Here is a 19,595-nt window from a genome sequence, read left to right as displayed (position 1 = left end):
CAAATTCTCCAGTTTGTCCTAAGTCCCTCATCTTTCTTTGTCTTCATAATAGTTTTTCTCTGTTAATTTGTTTATTTCTTAAATTTAAATAGCCTGCTTGTGTTTACAAAGACTGAGAACACCTTGGTGACAGAGGAGGGTGGTGGATGCAAGCATGAATATTTTTCTCTTAAGCACATCTTGTCAGTGGCTTTTGTCTGGTGTGTTGCGCTACTCTGGGATTTTGAGGTCTGGTTGTTTAAATAGAACCATTTTTGTGAAGTGTGATGAGATTCAGATTGCAGTATGTCCTTTGAAGCTGCAGTCGCAGTGACCATTAGTCTTGTTAAAGTACAGTTACATTGGTAAAAGGAATAGTGTAATGGTTTCTATATTTGAGTGCATTAATCACTGAAAAATGTTCCTGTTCACATTTCTAATGATAAATTTAATTGCAAGGTTGATGACTTGTCTTTTTTTTTTTTTCTACTTATTTCCATGGTGCTATTTAAAATTCATCTTCTCATTCATTATTCTGATAGCTTAAAATGGCTGCTAGCTATTTTGAGACCTGTGGCTTTGCTGAGTAACTATGATGATTAGGGATGGTCAAGAATAACTTGGTGAGGACAGTATTTAGAAGTGTTGATTTGCTTAAATGATACCTTTTGGTGTCAATATCCAAACCTGATAAATAGCCTATTGGGTGCCTCACTTCTTGATGTTGTGAGGCTCATTTCCAGGCCCTGAGTGCAGCACAGCTGGTGTTGGGGCAGTAACCTGAGATGGCTGGCGTGATCAAAATTCTGGCTTGGGAGCTGAGGGAAGGAAGATTTTGAACCGTGTTTTATCCTGCACGTGTGCACTGTAACTAACGGTGTTCTTCCTTCCATATTATCTCTCCCTGCTTCTGACTCCTGACAGTTCTGACTCCTGTCAGCAGAGATGTTCTCAGGGGCTGTAAGTGATATTTATCAGGAGGTTGATGCTTGATAGGTTTAATTGCTGAAACACCTACAAAATCAATTCTCTCAAGTGCCAGCAGTTTGGTGGTTGTGCAGCCAAGCATCCACTGATGAGCAACTCCTCTGCTTTGTTTTTGTTGCTCTCAGAGTGTAGACGACATCTATTTTTCTAAATCTGACTATTTTTCCTTGTTTACCTGCACAGTGTGCTCATTTGCAGCCCTGTGGTTGACATAACCCATTGGTTTGGGAGTTTACTCTGAGCTGTTATGGTGACTGGTCAGACTGATCAGACCACGTTGCCTTCACTGATGTTGGTGTCAGTTCATTACCTTGGAGTTACTCATTCTTTCTGCTCTGCTGCTTTCTTCATGTGCCTTACTTGCTAGTTTCTTAGACTCCCTAGTCTCCTGAACACTGACAGGATAGTTGTTTAGCAAGTAGTTCCCCTTCTTGCAGTGGGACTGTAGCCTATGGCCTCTTCCATGCAGAGGAAACAATGCCTTTTCAAGTCCTTGCTGTTTTGGTACTAATGTGACATTCCAATATGAATAAAGCTGATGCATCTAGCCAGCTTTCCCCATATTGCATGTGAAAAAAAGAGGCATTGCATGGAAAGGGTAAAGAAATGCCCCTTCCAAGGCTGCATCTCAGCACGAAGCTCTTCCCTGGGCAAATGTGCAGGCAGTCCCCTGGGTACCCACTGCAGGGGCCAGTGCCTGGGCAGAGGTGAGGCTGCCTGTCCTCCATCCTTCCCACCTTCCTCCTCTCATCTGCCTCTCATCGTGTTCCCCACATTTGCCATCCTGTTGCACCCTGCTGCAGCAGAGCAGCTCCCTCCATGGTGCATCACATCAGGCCTTGGGGCTAACCTTCATGGAGCGAGACACCTGGGATCTTTCAGATGTGGCAACGCAGAACCCGCAGCCTGGGGAAGGCATGGGGAATACCTTGCTCAAATATTTTCCTTGAATTAAGCCATGTTTACAGACTGATAAGAAATACTAGAATCCCAGGGACCTTCAAAACAGAAGGTTGTGGGGATTCTTGGGTTTGTTTTACTTTCTATATTAGAAGCAGCTGTTATTTTCTTTGTATATTGTTTTTTTTTTAATTAATTTTAAATGAAAGAAAAACTGTTACATCCAGTGATTATGTGTAAAAAGAAAAGTTTAAAGAATATTAAATTGCTAAAGCACAGCAATATATTCTCTATACTATGAAATTCTGATCCCAGCACCTTGACTTACAAACCCTTCATGACAGGGCTGCCTGTAGCTTATGAATTAAGTAACTTCATGTACCTTTTCCTTTAGCTTGCAGCTGAAGGAAGCAAGTGCGCAAGAGGGCACATTCTTTTGTTGTTGATAGTATTCCGCCTTAACGAGAAGGAATTTCTTGCCTATTGCCCACTGTTTATGAAGTGGAAAGAGATCACAAGTTGTATAATCTCTCTATTTATCATTAGATTTATTCTTTTTTAAGATTTCTCTCATGGGTCAGTCCATACTGCAGCAGGTGCAGAGAGTGGGTGCTGCACCTATGTTTTGTTAAGATCAGTGTGAAGTTGGGGGGGGTGTGGGTGTCGGAAGGGGAAGGGGCGGAACTCGAAGCAGAGAAACCCCCCCAAGTGAGGCAGCAGCAGCTCTGAATACAGTTTGGTTTCTGTCTCTCCGGAGCTTTGCTCAGCAACCAAACCCAGACTCCAGGTGCAGTATTCCCTCATCAGTCTGTGAGCATAGAAACGGAGCGTCCCTCCTCTTCTTCCTCCCCTGCCAAGAGTTTCTGGGTGGTGAATGTCAGTAGCTGGAGTTATTTTTAAAGGCAAGAGGTGAGGCTTGTCGTGCAAAGCTAGGAAGAGGGCGTTTGTTTGCTGAGCAGAGCTGACATCAAAGTGGAGATTGCTGCCTACTGGCTCACCGCTGCCTTATGCCAGGTAATCTTTAACATACCCCTCAGTCCCTGAGATCGCAGCCCAGCCTGCCTGTGTGCATGAGAAACGAGCAGCGTTTATGATCCAGAAGATTGCTTTTCCAGTATTATTTACGTGAGCTGGACTTTGACATTTAAGGGCTCGCACTAATCATCTTGCAAAACCTGCTTAGTGCTCTTAACTGAGCAACTGCTTTCTACTTCTCTTTGCAGGATAATATAAATGTTTTTCTGAAAGCGTGCGAAAACATTGGACTGAAAGAAGCTCAGCTTTTTCACCCAGGAGATCTTCAGGATTTGTCCAATCGAGTTACAGTCAAGTGAGTTTTGTGGTTTTGTTTTCTACTTTCCCTTCTCCCTCTAAGCTCTTTCACGGTCTGTTTTTTTTTTTTTTTTAATGTTTGCCTATGGAAAATTCTTTTAATCTGGTATGAGCAGTTCTGAATACTGTGGTGAGGGTTTAATCCTTTTTAAAGATAGTGGATAAGACCTGCAGAAATGTAATTTAAAAAATGAAGTATTATAATAATACCTTACAAGAAAACTGATTGTCAATGAATATTTACAACATTTAATTTGATATGGAAACTGTTCAGCTTATTTTAGACTTGGAGCAAAATTGTTAAATAAATCAAAAGCATAACTTTTCTTTATGATTTGTGATTACCAATGTAAATCTGAAAGGCTGAGGTGGTACTTCTGATACTTATCCTAATGGATTTGAGGCTTAGGTATGGTGTTCCCAAAGGACTGCTGGTCTTGCCACTCCAAGTCAGGTGTTTGTCTCTGAGTGTCACATCCCCTGTCAAGGGGCATGTGTTTGTGTGTGAGTAGAAACTAAGTACTGAATTGCACAAAGGGTAATTGGCATGTTTATGGAGGTGGGAGTTTTCCTGTGAAATATCAGTGGCTTGGTTCTGAAATATATTTAGTAGATTTTCATATTTCAAGACTCCTGTGTCTCCTAATAAGAATTTTATAACCAGTTTCAGAGAGATTAAGGTGAAACTTTACTGTACAGACAGGTGTTTTAAGATAAATAAATTTTGACAAAAATCATCTTAGGGCATCTTGATTTGTTACAGTATGAACTGTTTTTATTATATTGGGACAAAAGGATGAATTCATTGTCTCCAAAAAAAACCCCCAAAATCTTTAGTGGGTTTTGCTGGAAACCTGTCAAGTTAAATGGGAAGGATTGATTCCTGTCTTAAATTACCAGTTTTATCAAAGAGGAACAGGCAGTAATCCTTCTGTAAATATAGGGAAAAAATACTGTGAAATGACATGTAACTGCTTTAGTTAGAAAGAAATCTCTTGTAGGTGGATCGGCTGGTAGCCTGTTAACATGCTTTGTGCCTGGTTTCAGAATGAAAGTTCATACTGTTTTGAGGTCTGATACATGAGATGGCAATGTGTTTTCCAGTCTTTGGCTCATACCCGAAACGTAATTTCTCACTAATCTGGTGTTTAGGGACTTGGCACCCTTCCAGTACACTGGTATTCTCTCTGCTGGTTCCTACGTCATGCCAAAAGCTGGAGGGTTGGTAACCTCTGCTGTGCTTAATTTACCCACAAAGCTGTAGCAAGAGTTATTTTGGTGGAGATTTGCTCCAAAGGAATGGCTGGGAAGGGTTGGAGGCGGTCAGGAGCTGGTGTTCAGCAGTGCCAATAGCGACAAGCTGGAACCCCGGGGAGGTCGAGATAGCAAACGGTTGTGCAAGGGTATGTTGTCCAACTTGTCCCGACGTTAAACCGCAGCACCCAAGTGAGGTCAGCCGTGAAATTCATCCAGTGGGTCTGTAACCGAGGCTTTTTTGGGTCCTTTCAGCACCACCAGTTCCCTTCCCGGCTCCGTGAGCAGAGAGTAAGGCTGGAATTTGAAGCTGTCACGAGGCAACAGGGGTTTTACATCGTACCTTCTCAGCAATGGTTTAATTAGTGTATTTCAAAAAAGCAGATTTAACTATTGAGTACTTCTTATGGACAGCAGTGCGGGGGGTCTGGGTTAGAGTCAAAAGAGCTGCCAGCTATCCAACCATGTTCTTGCAATTTGTTTCAGTATGAGTTTGCTTCTCCACACGTTATATATCATATGACAGTCCCACAGTGTGTATTAAATGCTTACAGAGTAATTCAAAACTTCTGTATCTGAGCATGCTGTAAAGTGGTGTCCTAACTATGACAGCACGTTTGATGTATTTAGGAGTTTGGAGAGGGATGGGAGAGAAATTTTTTTCCAAGAAATGAAGAAAATAAGTTACACGAAGATAACTCTCTCCATTGAAAAGTTAATTATAGAAATAATTTTATTACCCAGAGGGCAAGCTATTCTTCAGAGGATTTTCAGAGATACTTATATTTGTGTCAGCAGACAAATGCTGTCTGATCAGGAATTTTATCTGATGTCTTTTTTATTATTTAATAGAAATAAGTAATTTCATATATTCAAGATGAATTACAAATGTCTTCAAAACTTGTAGGATGCCAGGCCTCAGAAAAGGGGTACTATTTAGTGTCTTGCTTTTGTGTTATCCTGTTAACTCTAGTTTCATAATTAAAAGTGAATAATTTCTTGTCTCAAAGAAGGAAAACTTTTCATCTGCTGACTTATTTAAAAGATTGCATTTGACTTTTGGATTTCTAACATTCCTAAGCAAATTCATTTAGCTGCTGTCACCTGAGGCTAATTTCCCACATCTTAAAGCAGCTGTGATATGTTGTATGGGATAACATTAATGTGTGCCTGAAGCAGTGTGTATTTTGACACCACAAGCGGACTGCTGTGTTCTGTTGTTGCACTACTGTTAGCACAGGTTATTTTATCTACCCAATATAGATTAAATAAACTGTTGCTTAGAAAAGTCAGTTTAACAGGGCTGGGGTGGCGGAGAGCAGGGTGGTGGTAGGACACATGCCTGGTACTGTCAGGTGTGACAAGGTGCTTGTATTGCCTTGGATGTTGAAAATTGGTCAGAGGAAGGTACCATTAAAAGGGTGGGTCTGCTTCTGCTGCTAAGGAGGACAAGAGAGTTGTCATCTTATGTAACAGCAAAACCAGTCTTTCACACTGTCTGGGAAGTTGCATCTCTGTCCCTGTCACACTTGTTCAATTGATCTAACACCTCTGGATGCTGGGCAGGTCCTTGGGAGAAACACCTACCATTTGAAGAGGATGAGCTCTGTGAAGTGGTGTTCCACAGGCTTCTCCTATCTCTGCTGCCTGGCAGTTATGTGTGGTATCTCCTTTTTACCTTGAGGAAACTCGTATGCCCTCAGGCTGTTGGCATCTCAAACTGCCATCCTGTCCCATCTGGGTCATCCCTTCCCAACAGGAAAAGTTATTTTCTCCTTGTACTTTATTTCTGAGTGTGTTTGCTGCCTTTGACCATGCCTTCACTGACAGCACTGTCTAATCAACACCACCACAAAGCCATTCAGAGTTACCAAACTCTGTTTGTGTATGTGGTGCAGTGTTCTTGTGTCACCTGAGTTAAGGTCAAGACTCTCGATTCTTCATTAAATCTGTTCCAAGAAAATAATCTTTCTATCTGGTGAGGAGGTTAAAACTTTCTCTTGTATTTTTCTCTTGCAACTGAGATGATGCAGAGGCATGATGTGAAACCTCTATAATTACTAGAAGTAATCTGGGACAAGAGAAGCAAGAATCCTCTTACATACCCAGACTTTCAGTTCCAAGTGATTATGTGATTATCCTTTTTGCAAAGAAAAAGCTCCTTAAAATTTTATTGTTTAGAAGTTTGTGTGAAAAAAGCTGGCTGAAATTACTGGTTGCTGCTCCAAGCCTTGCAAACTTTATGCTTTGCCAGATCAGCAAGATTAGTAGTTGGGTGGTGTGGAAAAACGGTCCTGGCATGGATGGTTTATTTTCTGCCAGTGGAAATGGGAGTGTGGATTAATGTCTGAGATTTATAGTTCAGTCTTTCTGTAAATCTGCAGAAGTTATTGCTCAGTGGTATAGTACAGCAATATGTCATGTGTTCCAAGAAGGATCATCCAGATGGACTATTCTTCACATACCCTGTCTGGCAGTCATATGCATATCCTCTTGTTCAGTGGCTAGTTATTTGTGTAAGTGCATTTGTGTCCCCTTCAGTTATTTTTGTATATTTGATTTTTGTTTTCAGCATAGGGTTTTATTATTTATAATTGGAGATGTTGTTTTAAAACCCAGCAGTTAGTGAAGGTTTTTGCAATTTATTTATACTTATGCAAGATGGTCTTAATACTTCATTTGATTATTTTTTGGTTCTGTCAAAGTAAGTCTGTAATACAAGCTTAGTGACTCTCAGTTGTCAGCGTGGTTACTATTTAAAAATGTTAAGCACTTCCTTACCCAGCTTTTTAGGGGTGACACACCCAGTTGTTCCCAGCTGTGGAATGGTTCTTAATAAAATCATACCATGGAGTTAAAAGGGAGGGTTCACATAGGCAGACACCAAATGTCAGTTCTGATGGAGCTGATCTCAATTATTGGTTTTAAAGGAGGCAGCCTGAACACTCAGACTGAGAATGCAAATTCAAATTTATCTTTGAAGCAATTTAATTCTTCTACATGCAAAAATTTATAATTCTGTAAAATGAGCTCTCCAGTTGAAGAATATAATTAAATTCTAATATTAAATCCAAAAAATGGTGGGTTAATAGATTAAAATATTAAACTAAGAAAAACAAAAGAAAATTCACTGCAAAATCCTAAATAGCAAACTTTTTTTTAAGCTACCACAGCCCTGAGTTCTGATGCTGAAGTTTTGCCATACTAATTTCATTTTTCAATAGTAGACAAAATTAAAATATTTGGCTCCCATTAATATTATATGTTATATATATAATATATATATTAATATTATAATATATGCACATTAATATTATTAGTACATTATTGTATTTAGAGTATGTCTTGAAACTCAAGAACTGGGGCCCCACCTGGAGCACTGTGTCCAGCTCTCAAGCACCCAGCACAGGAAGTATGTGGACTTGCTGGAGTGACTCTGGAGGAGGGCCACGAAGATGAACAGGGAGCAGCTCTCGTATGAAGACAAGCTGAGAGAGCTGAGGTTGTTCAGCCTGGAGAAGGCTCCAAGGAGACCTTCCAGCCCCTAAACAGGCCTAAAAGAAAGATGGAGAGGGACTTGTCTTATCTTAGACATCTTTGCAACAAGGGGTAAGAGTTTTGATCTGGAAGAGGTTGTGTTTAGTTTTAGATATTGGGAAGAAATTCTTTACTGTGAGGATGGTGTGGCACTGGAATAGATGGAGCTGTGAATGTTCCATCCCTGGAAGTGTTTGAGGCCAGGTTGGATGAGGCTTTGGAGCAATCAGGTCTGGTGTGGAAGGTGCCCCTGCCCATAGCAGAAGGATTGGAACTAGAAGTCTCTTGCAACCCAAACCATTTTAGATTGAGACCATTTAAGGTCTCTTTGCAACCCAAACCATTCTGTGATTTTTTCCCAAGATAGCTGGAAATATCACCTTGTAGAAGCTGGTATTTGGATAAGGCCTTCATCTTTTTGCTGGCCTGCGCTTTTTCCACATATTCATTATCAATCTTGTAATGTGTTAATTCTATAAAGCAAACAGAAAACCTTGTTGGAGAAGTTTTGCTGAAGTGGGACTAAGTGCATACATGAGACGAAATAACAGAGCTCTGACTTAGGCCCTGGCATTTCAAATTTTTGGGTAAAAAAATTTTGACTTAATCCATTCAATGTTTCTTTAACATAATCTTTCTTCATGAATTCCTAAACCAAAAGCTATCCTGGAAAAATTAAAATGCCATGCTTTCTGTAACATAAAGCTCTATATAACTAAAGCCAACTGGAGGGAAGTAACAACTGTTACATGCCAAGTTCATCCTTGTGTTCCTGCATTTCAGCTGAGCTTTTGAGACAGGCTATCTATTTCAGTTCAGAGATAATACTTTTTGAATTTAAAATGCCACCCAAAAAAGTTGTTCAGAGAATACATGCTTTCAAAATAAAACCTGAGCAAGTTAAATAGATGCTGTGTGGTATGGCTGTAAGCACATACTCTGTACTTGTTCTATTTGGAGCAGGTTATATTTCATGGGGTGTTCTGATTATATAAGAGTGAACTATTATACCAGCCTTAAGTATTTTAAACATATGTACAGAATCATTACCTTGCATATCACAAGTCTTGTCTCTTATTAAGAAACCCTCTCCTTTTAGGGAGAGGGTTTAGGGAGGGCAGAAGGGAAGACTTCTAGCATTGAGTTAAGCTAAACACAGTGCTCTCTAGTACCTATCTTCGTCCTGTACTTTAAATTGCAATACTCTCAGTGCTTCCTTTCAGTGAAGAAATTGCCTTACTTGGCCTTTTGGATGCAGCCACTAACTGTGCAGGTCTAACAGGATTCCTAAAAGTAAGATTGAAAGAGTAGCAGAAGGCTGAGAGCAGATGTAACTTCTCCCAGTGCTAGGTTTAGTCCCTTAGCAAATTACTGGTTTTGTGGTAGGAAGTAGCTGTACACTATTTCCTTATATAGTATATAGCGAATTACAAAATATTCTTTTTTAATAGTAGTCGATGTTTCTTGCAATTTGAATGTTCTTCCTGTCTAGTCCTGGGGAATATGCTGTATTTCCTGATTCCACTTGTATTTCCTGCTCAGGGTGCTTTCTTTGCAGGGTAAACAAAGGCAAAGTGAAATTTCTGTTCTGCGGGATGAATGTTAACACTGTTGGGCAGACCAGTGAAGAAAGCAATTTGCACAGAAATTCCTAAAAAGATGATCTTTTTGAGTGGAAAACTGTTGTCAGGGCTCTTGGAAATTTGTTTTTTGGAGAGCTTTAATTGTAAAAGCAATACCACATCTCAGTCTTTGGAGGAATTTTTTAGGTTTGCTTTACCAGTATCACTCAACTCTTTAAACTGTTTGGCAAACTGGCTACCTGAAAGCTTGAGGTGTGATGATGAGACACTCTTTTGGCTTGTATCCTATTTTGTTCTTCAGATAGAGCTGTTGTATTTTGCTCAAAGAAGACAGAGTCAAATACCCTGAAAATGGATACTTGGAAAACCGAATCAAACAGACGTAAAACCAACCAACCAAGACTCCAAACAAACCCCAAAAACAACAATTAAATGAGAGAGAATGCAGATCTGTTTGTGGACAGAGTTCAGAGCTAAAGCTTTCTGTTGATAATACTGAATTTGTGGTCTTCTTCCATATCTAATATATTTGCTCAGTTGTTATATCACCTAGCAATTTTTTTTGCTTAAGAATGTAATGCTTATGATAAGAGAGTAGACAGCTGAACCTGAACTTTCTGTGCTGATTTTTCCAAGAAGCATTCATTTTAATGGGTTGAAAAACTTATTTTCTAATTTGGCCTCAAAATTAAAAAAAAAACAAAACTCAACCAACTCAAAACACTCACACAACATGGAACCACCCTTTCCTGCCTTTTTATTTTGTGTAGAATAGAAAGTTGTGAGTTGGATGGAAGCCAAGTGCTTCAGTGCACAAAGTATGAAAATGATTGGACCAAAACTTGTACCTGCTTAAATTCTCTTGCTTATACCTAAGTGACTGAAGAGTCAATCATCCCAAAGTCTTCAGAATTTTAGAAACTATCTTTGAATTTAAACCAAGGTGAAACAAATGAGACAGCTTTTTGTGGGTCTTGAAAACTGAAATGTAAACCATTTAACCAAAACTTAATTAGGGCAATGGATGAGGCTTTTCCTCCATTTATATTCAGGGAAATAACATTTATTACACATATGGTTGTAATAGACCTTTATTGTGGTAACTAAGTTTCCTAGTGACAGTTCCCTTGAAATGGAAAAGTGCAGCACCCTCACTTCTGATTGACTCTAGAAATGTTTCTACAAGTTTGTAAGTGTGTAAATTCTCTTTTTGCTACAGATATTGTCAAAGAAATGCATTTGCTTCCTCGGTATAGCTATGTTCTAAGTATTGAAATTGCTGTATTTGGTTTTTTTAAATGATATAACTAATTTCAAGATCACTCATTTCACATTTTTAACTTTTTTTAGTACTTAGGACAATCATGCAGAGATAAAGAAAAAATTTATTTTCTTCATTGTTGTGAAACTGATGTGCTTGAGTGTAAAATATTCACCCTCATGCCACTGATCTGTGCTAAGTGTAAATCATTCCAGTAAAAATGTTGTAGGTAATAAAATACGTTCCAGACTTTGGACCATACCTGCTAGAAATTTACCTCCAATTCTTCATTGTAAAGTCTATAAAGTGTTGGGTGTAGTGCTGTTTTATCTGTCTGCTTTATTTTCTGGTAATTATGAATAATATTTGATGAAGATATTTTTTGCTGTTGAGTAATTTAACAGTTAATAATTTACACTTCCTTTATGAGATTATACTTTTGATAGAGTTTGCTTTTACCTGTTTTGTGAAGATTATTATGCCGTAAGAATGAAGAACTCTGGAGTTCTGTACCTGTAACTACATGTGTAAGAGTTTGAACAATTTAGAATAACACTACATTTAGCATGTGTTAATTGTATCGAAGGCAATTCAGGTATCTCTAGTGACACAGAGCCATAGGCTTACACTGGAATTCAGGTAGCTCTGCTACAGAGGTGAATGATTTGCTGAAGAAGATTGCAGTAGCTTTTTGCTGAATTTTGTTGGTTTGTTCAAAGTCCTCATTTTTGATCCAGTTACATTTCAATAATATCTGACATAACTTTGGGGGGGTGGGGAGGGGCTACAAAACCATTACTAGTGAATGCTTTTATAATGCTTTTTCAATGTTTGTGTTAACAGAAGTGTCTCTAGCATTTTCGGATTCCCATGGGAATCCATCTAAATCTTAAATACCTGTATTCATTTTAATCCCTTAGCTTCTCAGGATTAAATGCAGTTTATAAAACAATGCATATGAGGGAAGACAGGATTTTTGATGAGTAGCAGTGAGTACCTTACAAAAGAAGGTAAAGAGCCTACATTTTTTGGTGGTGGCTCTTTTTTCCTCCATACAAAAAGGTGCTTGTGTCTGATGTTGGAAATTGAATGACTTAGAAAAATAATAAGCTTGTGTTAGTTAACATCAATTACAAAGAAACATGTATGCAGGTTCACTATTGTATTATTCTAAATTGTATTTTACTGGTAAATTGCTGAAGTTCAGTTAGTTTTTCTGCAGACAACTCAACAGGAAGAGCTTCTATATTTAAATAGTGGGGGAAGCTGACTTCTTGCAGTTTTCCATGGATACGGGAGTTTGCCAGTTAACCATACTCTGTAAATAGAGAAAGTAAAGCTGAACAATGTATTGACAGTTTTTTATCATACTTCATGCAAAACCCTACTTTTGACCATTTTTTTCCCTGAGCTTTCAGAGATTTCTGTTCTAATTATTATTACTGCTTAGTTGGAGCGCTTATTGTGTCCTTTAAAGTGACATTAATGCTTTTTTTCTTTTTTTTTGCTGTGAATGTTACAGAATGGAATTGGCAATGAAATGACAATTTCAAATATACTTATAAACTGCATTTCCAGAGGGTTGCAGGGTTGTTTTCATGTCGTCACTGAAACCAATTAAACAAAATAATGTCTCACCACATGGTTAGATGATAAGAAGGGGCGGAGGGTTGGAAATAGAGAGCCCTAGATAGCGGCCAAACTTAACCACACAAAGGCATGTTTCTTTTAAATGATACAGATCTGTTGCCTTTAAGAAACAAAAGGAAAAAAGCCCCAACAACAAAAACAAAAGAAAACCCAACTAGAGAACTGATCTCCAGGCTGAATAAGATGAATGATCAAGCTCAGGATCTCCAGCTATGAACATCCTGGTGATCTCCACTCAATTTGCTCCAGTTTATCAGTCTTTCCTGTACTGTGAGACACTAAGCTGGAGGCAGCAGCATTATGGAGGTGGCATAATAAGTGCTGAGGAAAGGGGGAATGATGAGGTCTGTCAGCCTTCTGGCCATGCTCCATTTCTCACACCCATGCACCATTTCATTCAGCCCTGCATGCTGCTGGCCAGTGTTGCCAGAATTGGCTGCTGGCAGAGGTTCGGCCCTGCAGGACCACCAGGCCCAGCTCCCCACCCCACTCTGCTTAGGTCCATCCAGAGGGCAGGACCTGGACTTTGTGCCTATTGAATGTCATATGAGGTTCCTGCAGAGCCAGTCCTCCCTCCAGCCCTGCCCTCCAGCGTATGTATCCCCTCCCTATGATTCCGTCTGCCTGCGGAGGGAGCGTGGTATCAGAACCTGACTCAGAAAGCAAAATATTGAAAGCTGCTGCAGCTGGTTTCGGGGACTAGAGTAAGAAAGTTGACTAATGCTGATGATATTTCCTCTTTCCTTTCCCTTCCAGAAAAAACGTCCTGCAAATGTAAACACGCACACACCTTTGAACCCCGTATGTACAGATATGCATCAACTGACGTGGATTCCAATGCGTTATACGATAAAATATTTAGCTGGGGCGGGGAAAGGGAGTCCAAGTTCAAAATACTTCTGCTCTTGCAAAGGCTATTAAATTACAGAGAGCCACTTGTTCCCTGTGAATAACCACTGAAATACGCTTGTCAGATTTATGATGCAGTAATGTATTCTTTTTAACTCTGTGACCTGATGTTGTAAGATGCCCTCAGCTGTGATAATTTTTGGGGGTGAGGGATGTACTTGGTAAAACACTGACTAAAAATGCCTGAGCTAACAGAAGGTACAGTTTATTTATGTGTGGTTTGACTTGAAGCTGTGATGTATTTTCAACATGGATCTGTGCAGTTAGAGAATTACTGTACAATTCCACAAACTAATCCTAATCTGTCCAAATATACCAGTGTTAACTACTCTTATAAACAGCTTTTAGTAGTAGTTTTCAGGTTTTTTTTTTTTTTTCCAGAAACTGCTCTTTTTATGTGTAACATAGAAGGAAATTTGGGTTGCTTTGATGAGCACAAGAAAATCAAAACAATTTTAGTTTTGTGTATGAAATGATGAGTTCTGGAATAGCTAATACTGCTCAGGCCTGAGATAAAGGGGTCAGAATGTTTGTGAAGGCAGTGTTCAGTGCCAGTCAAAAAAACCCACAGACAAACAAAGGTACAACCAACCAAGCAAAAAAAGAAAAGGACCCAACCTTACTCCAGAAACAAGTATTAGGAATAGGAAAAATAATTGCGCTGTACTGTGCTGCTGTGGTTAATCTGGCATTTGCTGGTGTTGTAATACCATATGGAGTTTTGGACTTGGATCATTTTCCCTTTTCTCACTTTCTCACTTGCCCAAATTTCCCCAAAAGCAGAATTGGAGTATCTTCACCCTCATGGCATCTCTCTGACTAAAAGTAGGAAAAACTTCCCCTGCAGGCTTGGTATAAGCACACTGAGAGTCCTGAATGAGAGGTGATGGATGAAGGGGAGAGCTGGACAAAGTTGCAAGCTTAAAATAAACAAATAAACAAAAAAACACCCCTAGCAGAGGGTGTGGTCAAGTGATTCACTGCATGCCATGTTATATGAATAATCAATGAAGGGGGCAGCAGGCTTCATTGCCAGCAGATGATGCAGATGATCAAAGTTTACTTGGATAGTAGAGAAGTTTAAAGAAGGGAAATATTTTAAGAGTTACTTAATGTGTGGAAACCACATCTAGTTAGGAGAGTCCACAAGGGAGAAGAGTTTTTCCTGTCTTTTTTTCGCTCTTCCTTAGGCAACCACTTGGGATTACATGGGAGGATGAGATCCTGGGCTAGATACAGTTTTTTGATCTGGCCCCATGTGGTTGTTCCTGTGTGTGGTTTTGGAAAGGCTGCATACAGTAAAAGCTGTTTTTAACTTCTGTAGCTCTATGGAAAACTCCAAGAAGCAAAACTAAGGAAAAAATCAAACACAATTCATATGGAAGCAATTAATTTGATTTGATAAATCAATCAAGCAATCTGCCATTGCTTTAGCAAATGTGGAACACTGTATGTAGAGCTATCTGAAAAGATAAATAAAATCATGGCAGGCGTCTTAATCCAGACCAGTATCTGACTATTTCTCTATGTGACCAGGTGGTGAAATCACAGGGAAAAAAATGTTATCATTAATTATTAGCAATTTAACATGTGAGAGTTTTTCATTAAGCCATTGGAATTCTCATGAAAAGCTTCAGAGGAATAATGAATAAGAATGGCTGAAAGTCCGTTGAAATAAGCTGGTACATGTATTTGCCTATGCTATATTCAGCATCGTTACTTAAAAGCTACTTTTGCTCTCAAAAGATCAGTTAATTTAAGAGGTTTTGTTACTGATTTTGGCATGGAAATTGTAACTATAAAATCACACATCAGATGGTTATGTAGAAGGCACACCCACACAGGTTGAATAAGCACAGAATAAGATGCATTGGTAATGATGCTCTGCTTGTCCTGCAAAACCCTCTCTCTGTGTGTGCAGAACATTTTATTCTTTGAAATCTGAGCTTGCCTCTGGTATCAAATGTTGGCTGCTATTGAGAAATCATATGAAAGTCACTTACTGATGGTGGTTTAGTAATATTTGCCATTTCATTGTGATATTTTTATTCTTTCAAGAGGAACAAAATCTCTTGCAAAAGGATAATTTTCTTTTTATAAACAACATTTTGTCTTTCTGAAGCATGTTCCTCTTAGAGCTGTAAGCAAAGTCTGTAGTCTAATTCTGTTTTCTCTAATACTGCATGAATAATTTGTGAATTTATTCAACAAGCTAGTTTGATAAATTACCTATACAGAAATCCCTAGTTATCAGGGTCTGGCATTGTGATCGTGACCTAAATTACATGACTGCATTTGTAAATTACTTCTATTTTCTGTTCAATACTGTTTTTTTCATTGCTAGGATAAGATTTAAATCAACAAATCCAGGGAGTGGTGGCACCAAACAACACCAGTCTGAGTGTTGGAGTTTTGCTTGCTTGGGTGCCGTGTGAGCAATGGGTGGCCCAGCAGCTGCTCTCAGTGTGCAGGAGGCTGCCAGCACAGGAGGGCTAAGGCAGGTGCCCTATGCTTGTTCTGTGTCAGGTGTGGGCTCAAACTGCTTGTTAAAATTCCTTCCTTTAATGGACAGTTGTGAGTTTTATCAGGAGAAAAGCTGGAATGAAGGACGGGTACTTGGTTTTTCTCAGAAAGTGTGTTTACATGATGGAGCACCGCAGTGAAAGGGCAGACAAAGGGGAGAAGTTGCACCCTGAATCAGTTTGCAGATGACACCAATCTGAGGAGGGTAGAAAGGCTCTACAGAGGGCTCTGGACAGGCTGGATGGATGAGCTGAGGCCAGTTGGATGAGGTTCAACAAGGTGAAGTGCCAGGTCCTGCTCTTGGGTCTCAACATTCAAAGCTTGGAGAAGAGTTGCTGGAAAGCTGCCCAGCGGAAAAGGACCTGGGGGTGCTGGTTGACAGCCAGCTGAACGTGAGCCAGTCCGTGCTCAGGTGGCCAAGAAGGCCAGTGGAATCCTGGCCTGTATCTGCAAGAGTGTGGCCATCAGGGCCAGGGCAGGGATTGTGCCCCTGTACTTGGCACTGCTGAGGCCACACCTCAAATCCTGTGTTCATTTCTGGGATTCTCACTGCAAAAGAGACATTGAGGTGTTGGAGAGGTTCCAGAGAAGGGCAGTGGAGCTGGGGAAGGGTCTGGTGAGTAGCAGCTAAGGGAACTGGGGGTGTTTAGCCTGGAGAAAAGGAGGCTCAGGGGGACCTTATTGTTTTCTGCAACTGCCTGAAAGGAGGGTGCAGCCAAGTGGGGGTCAGCCTCTTCTCCAAAGTAACAAGTGACAGACCAAGAAGAAATGGCCTCAAATTGTGCCAAATGGCCAACCAGTTATGTGATTCAGAATTGGGGTTTAGGAAAATTTTCTTCAATTAAACACTTGTGAAGCATTGGAACAGGCTGTCCAGGGTAGTGGTAGAGAGTCACCATCTCTGGAGATGCTTGGGAGACTTGTAGATATGGCAATTAGGGATGTGGTTTAGTGGTGAAATTACAAGTGCTGTGTTAATGGCGAGACTCAACGATCTTAAAGGTCTTTTCTAACCTAAACATTTCTATGATTTTATCTTAATTACGGGTCAGGAGAGATGGAGAAGCAGTGAACACTCAAAATTTCTTCTTGTCACCTGTTGCCCAAGAATGTGTTTCTGTGGTTCCCGTCATTTACATCATAAGATGACTTATTACTGTCTGATCGGTCAGACAGGGGAGAGAGAGGAGCCTGCTTTCATCTCCCAGGGCAGGAATCTTTTTGATGGACATGTACTAAAGGCACGTGTACTTTACTTATAGAAGGAGCTTTTGTTTGCAGAATTTTTGTCAGGAAAGCAAATATGTTCAAGCTCCTAGAAACTGTTTGGCCAAGCTTAATTGCATGTAGGTTTTGGCATTCAACATTCAATGGAACATGTTACTGTTATTTGTGCATCTGCAGTCACAGGAGAGAATGTCCTCCTTAAAAGCTAAAGTAAGCAGCAGTGAACACAGTGGAAGAAAACTACTAAACTGTGGCGGTTTTTTCCTACTTTCACACAGGAGAGAGTACTGCAGCTAATTAATTCAGGTTACTTCAACTCTTGGTAATGTGACTTTAGTTAATGCAATTTTAAATTATGAAGACTCCCTTCAGTTTCAGAACAAGTACATTGAGATTTTTTTTTAATTTATTGTTTTTACTTTACCTGCAAAAAACTCCATAATCTGCTTTTACTGTAAATGAAAAGGATATAGCATCTGCTTGGTTTCTAGTTCCTTCTTGTTTGTAGGTAGCCTGTATGCCACCACTGCTGTTATTAGGAATAGCCTTCTGTAACTGTTCAGCTAATTTGGGATACCCGGTAAAGATATTTTCCCGCTGTTTTCATTCTCTATTGCTCAGATGTCTCTGCCAGGCAACTCACAAAACAAACAGCAACACCAGGTCAGCTTCAAAGAGTGCATGCTTTGAAGTAGACAGCAGATCACAGTTATGAAAGGTTAGTCTTTAATGGTATTACAAAAGGTAGCTGTACAGGTTTCCATGCATTTGCTTATTAAGTGTGTAATGCCCCAGTCCTTATGTACAAAAAAATAATTAGTGGGTAGTTCTTAGAAAACATGGCCTTGTACTTTCCCTAGTCATAGAGGACACAGCAGAGATTAGCTTATGGCCTGAATTTGAAAGTGTGTGACTCTTTTTTAAGTGGTAGTCAACACGGCAAGATACAGGAACAAAGAGAAGAGTATGAGACAAACTGGGTATGGTCAACTTAAAGCTCTTAGAAGCGAGAGGGCAGAAAAAGTTGTCTTGTTAAATAGAGCAAGTTTCAATCCATTCTAATCTTTGTGCATGCAACAAAATTAATAATTACCTAAGAGAGTAAATACTGTGATATGGTGTTCATTGGATAATTATATGCTTAATTTTTCAAAGGGAACTACTTTTTTGTTTTAACTAAATCTCTGTTATCGCTGATGATGCTCACTGGCCAGTCTTCAACTTGTGAAAGAAATTTGGCAAGCTTTGGTTGTACCCATGAAACACAGGACCCTCTATGTAAGCTAAAATTAGCAAAAATAAAAGCCTTTGTGAAGGAAGTAGAATTTAAAAACAATTTTTATTTCCGTAAGTTGCTCTGTAATCATGAATATGTTAGTGAACTTATTTTTGAGAGGAATTGGTATGACACTCAAAATAAGTGTGTATGAGATTTTACAAATTGAAAATCAGCATAGACTTAATTTAAATGTGCATTTATGTATTTTAAATGGCCTGTTTACTTCACATCTAATCTGTTGAGTTCTATGCTATCAGCATTCATCAATTTTAATGCCACTGCTTTAAAGGAGAAGAAATTTGGGAGTGCATTTTAGATGAGAGTATGTTTTTTTTCTCTTTGCAAATAATGATCTCCCTGTGTTTTCAATTTATTATTCTTTTCCTCGTGGCTTTCCTTTTTGAAGGATTGCACAGGTTTTTTTGGTAACTTTATTATGCAAAAAAATGTTCAAGTGTACTCACCTGTGTACCTATCCTGTGTCAGGGTTTTTCCCTCAGGGCCTTAAGTAATAATTATGTGAACTTCTAATAATATTTCAAGTAATTACATGTTTGACATTCTGTCTGGAGTTCATGCAACAGTTTAGTATTTCTTTCCCTAGCAAAAGCTTCCACAGATTCTTTCCTACCTGAAAAAAACTTGGGGCACATATTTTTATGTGTATTCAATGTGATGTTTTCTAAGGGAAGAGCTTTAAATGCAGTGTGGCAGAAGGCTTCATATTTATCTTCTCTTTGAGCAGTAAATATCTGACTATTGGAGCGGTTCTGAATTGACATCTCTCAATAAATCAGCATCCAGCAGATTTAGATTTGTTATAACAGGCTGATTTGTTATATTGTGAACAGCTTTTGATAGTACTGATTTCCGTTACTAAAGATGATGCTTGCATAACTTACATGGCAGTATGAGCTATTTTTTAGTATCTTAAGAAACTTGTGTACTATCCTACTCTGCCATAAATGCATTTCCTTGATGATGAAGACTGTTGTATGTCTTTGTATCTTCACTTGCTAAAAAAAAAGTCTGCGAAAGGGACTTCTATTAAATTTAGTTATTAAATATATTGCGGTAGCAGATTAAGTGGACCACTAACTGCATCTACACTTAAATAGAGAGAAGATAGTACATTAAGAGCATTCCAGCTATTTTTTCATTACCTTTTCCACCT

General features: G+C 39.3%; 1 protein-coding gene across 13 annotated transcripts in view; it reads left to right on the top strand.

Annotated features, from left to right (window-relative positions):
• Positions 1-19,595, top strand: part of LMO7 (LIM domain 7) — a 132,439-nt gene that overhangs the window by 54,197 nt on the left and 58,647 nt on the right. For 11 of the 13 annotated variants that reach the window (XM_058831125.1, XM_058831133.1, XM_058831120.1 and 8 more), the window contains exon 4: positions 3,090-3,196. In XM_058831125.1, coding sequence (XP_058687108.1) covers positions 3,090-3,196 — 107 coding nt within the window. Of the gene's footprint in view, positions 1-2,860; positions 2,881-2,966; positions 2,992-3,089; positions 3,197-19,595 lie in introns of those variants that run through there. The other 2 variants (XM_058831185.1, XM_058831176.1) reach the window with 2 other exon arrangements.

This window comes from Poecile atricapillus, chromosome 1, assembly GCF_030490865.1.
Source record: "Poecile atricapillus isolate bPoeAtr1 chromosome 1, bPoeAtr1.hap1, whole genome shotgun sequence".
Classification (NCBI taxonomy): Eukaryota; Metazoa; Chordata; class Aves; order Passeriformes; family Paridae; genus Poecile; species Poecile atricapillus.
Note: the sequence above shows the minus strand (reverse complement) of the source record. Positions and strands in the feature narration are given on the sequence as shown.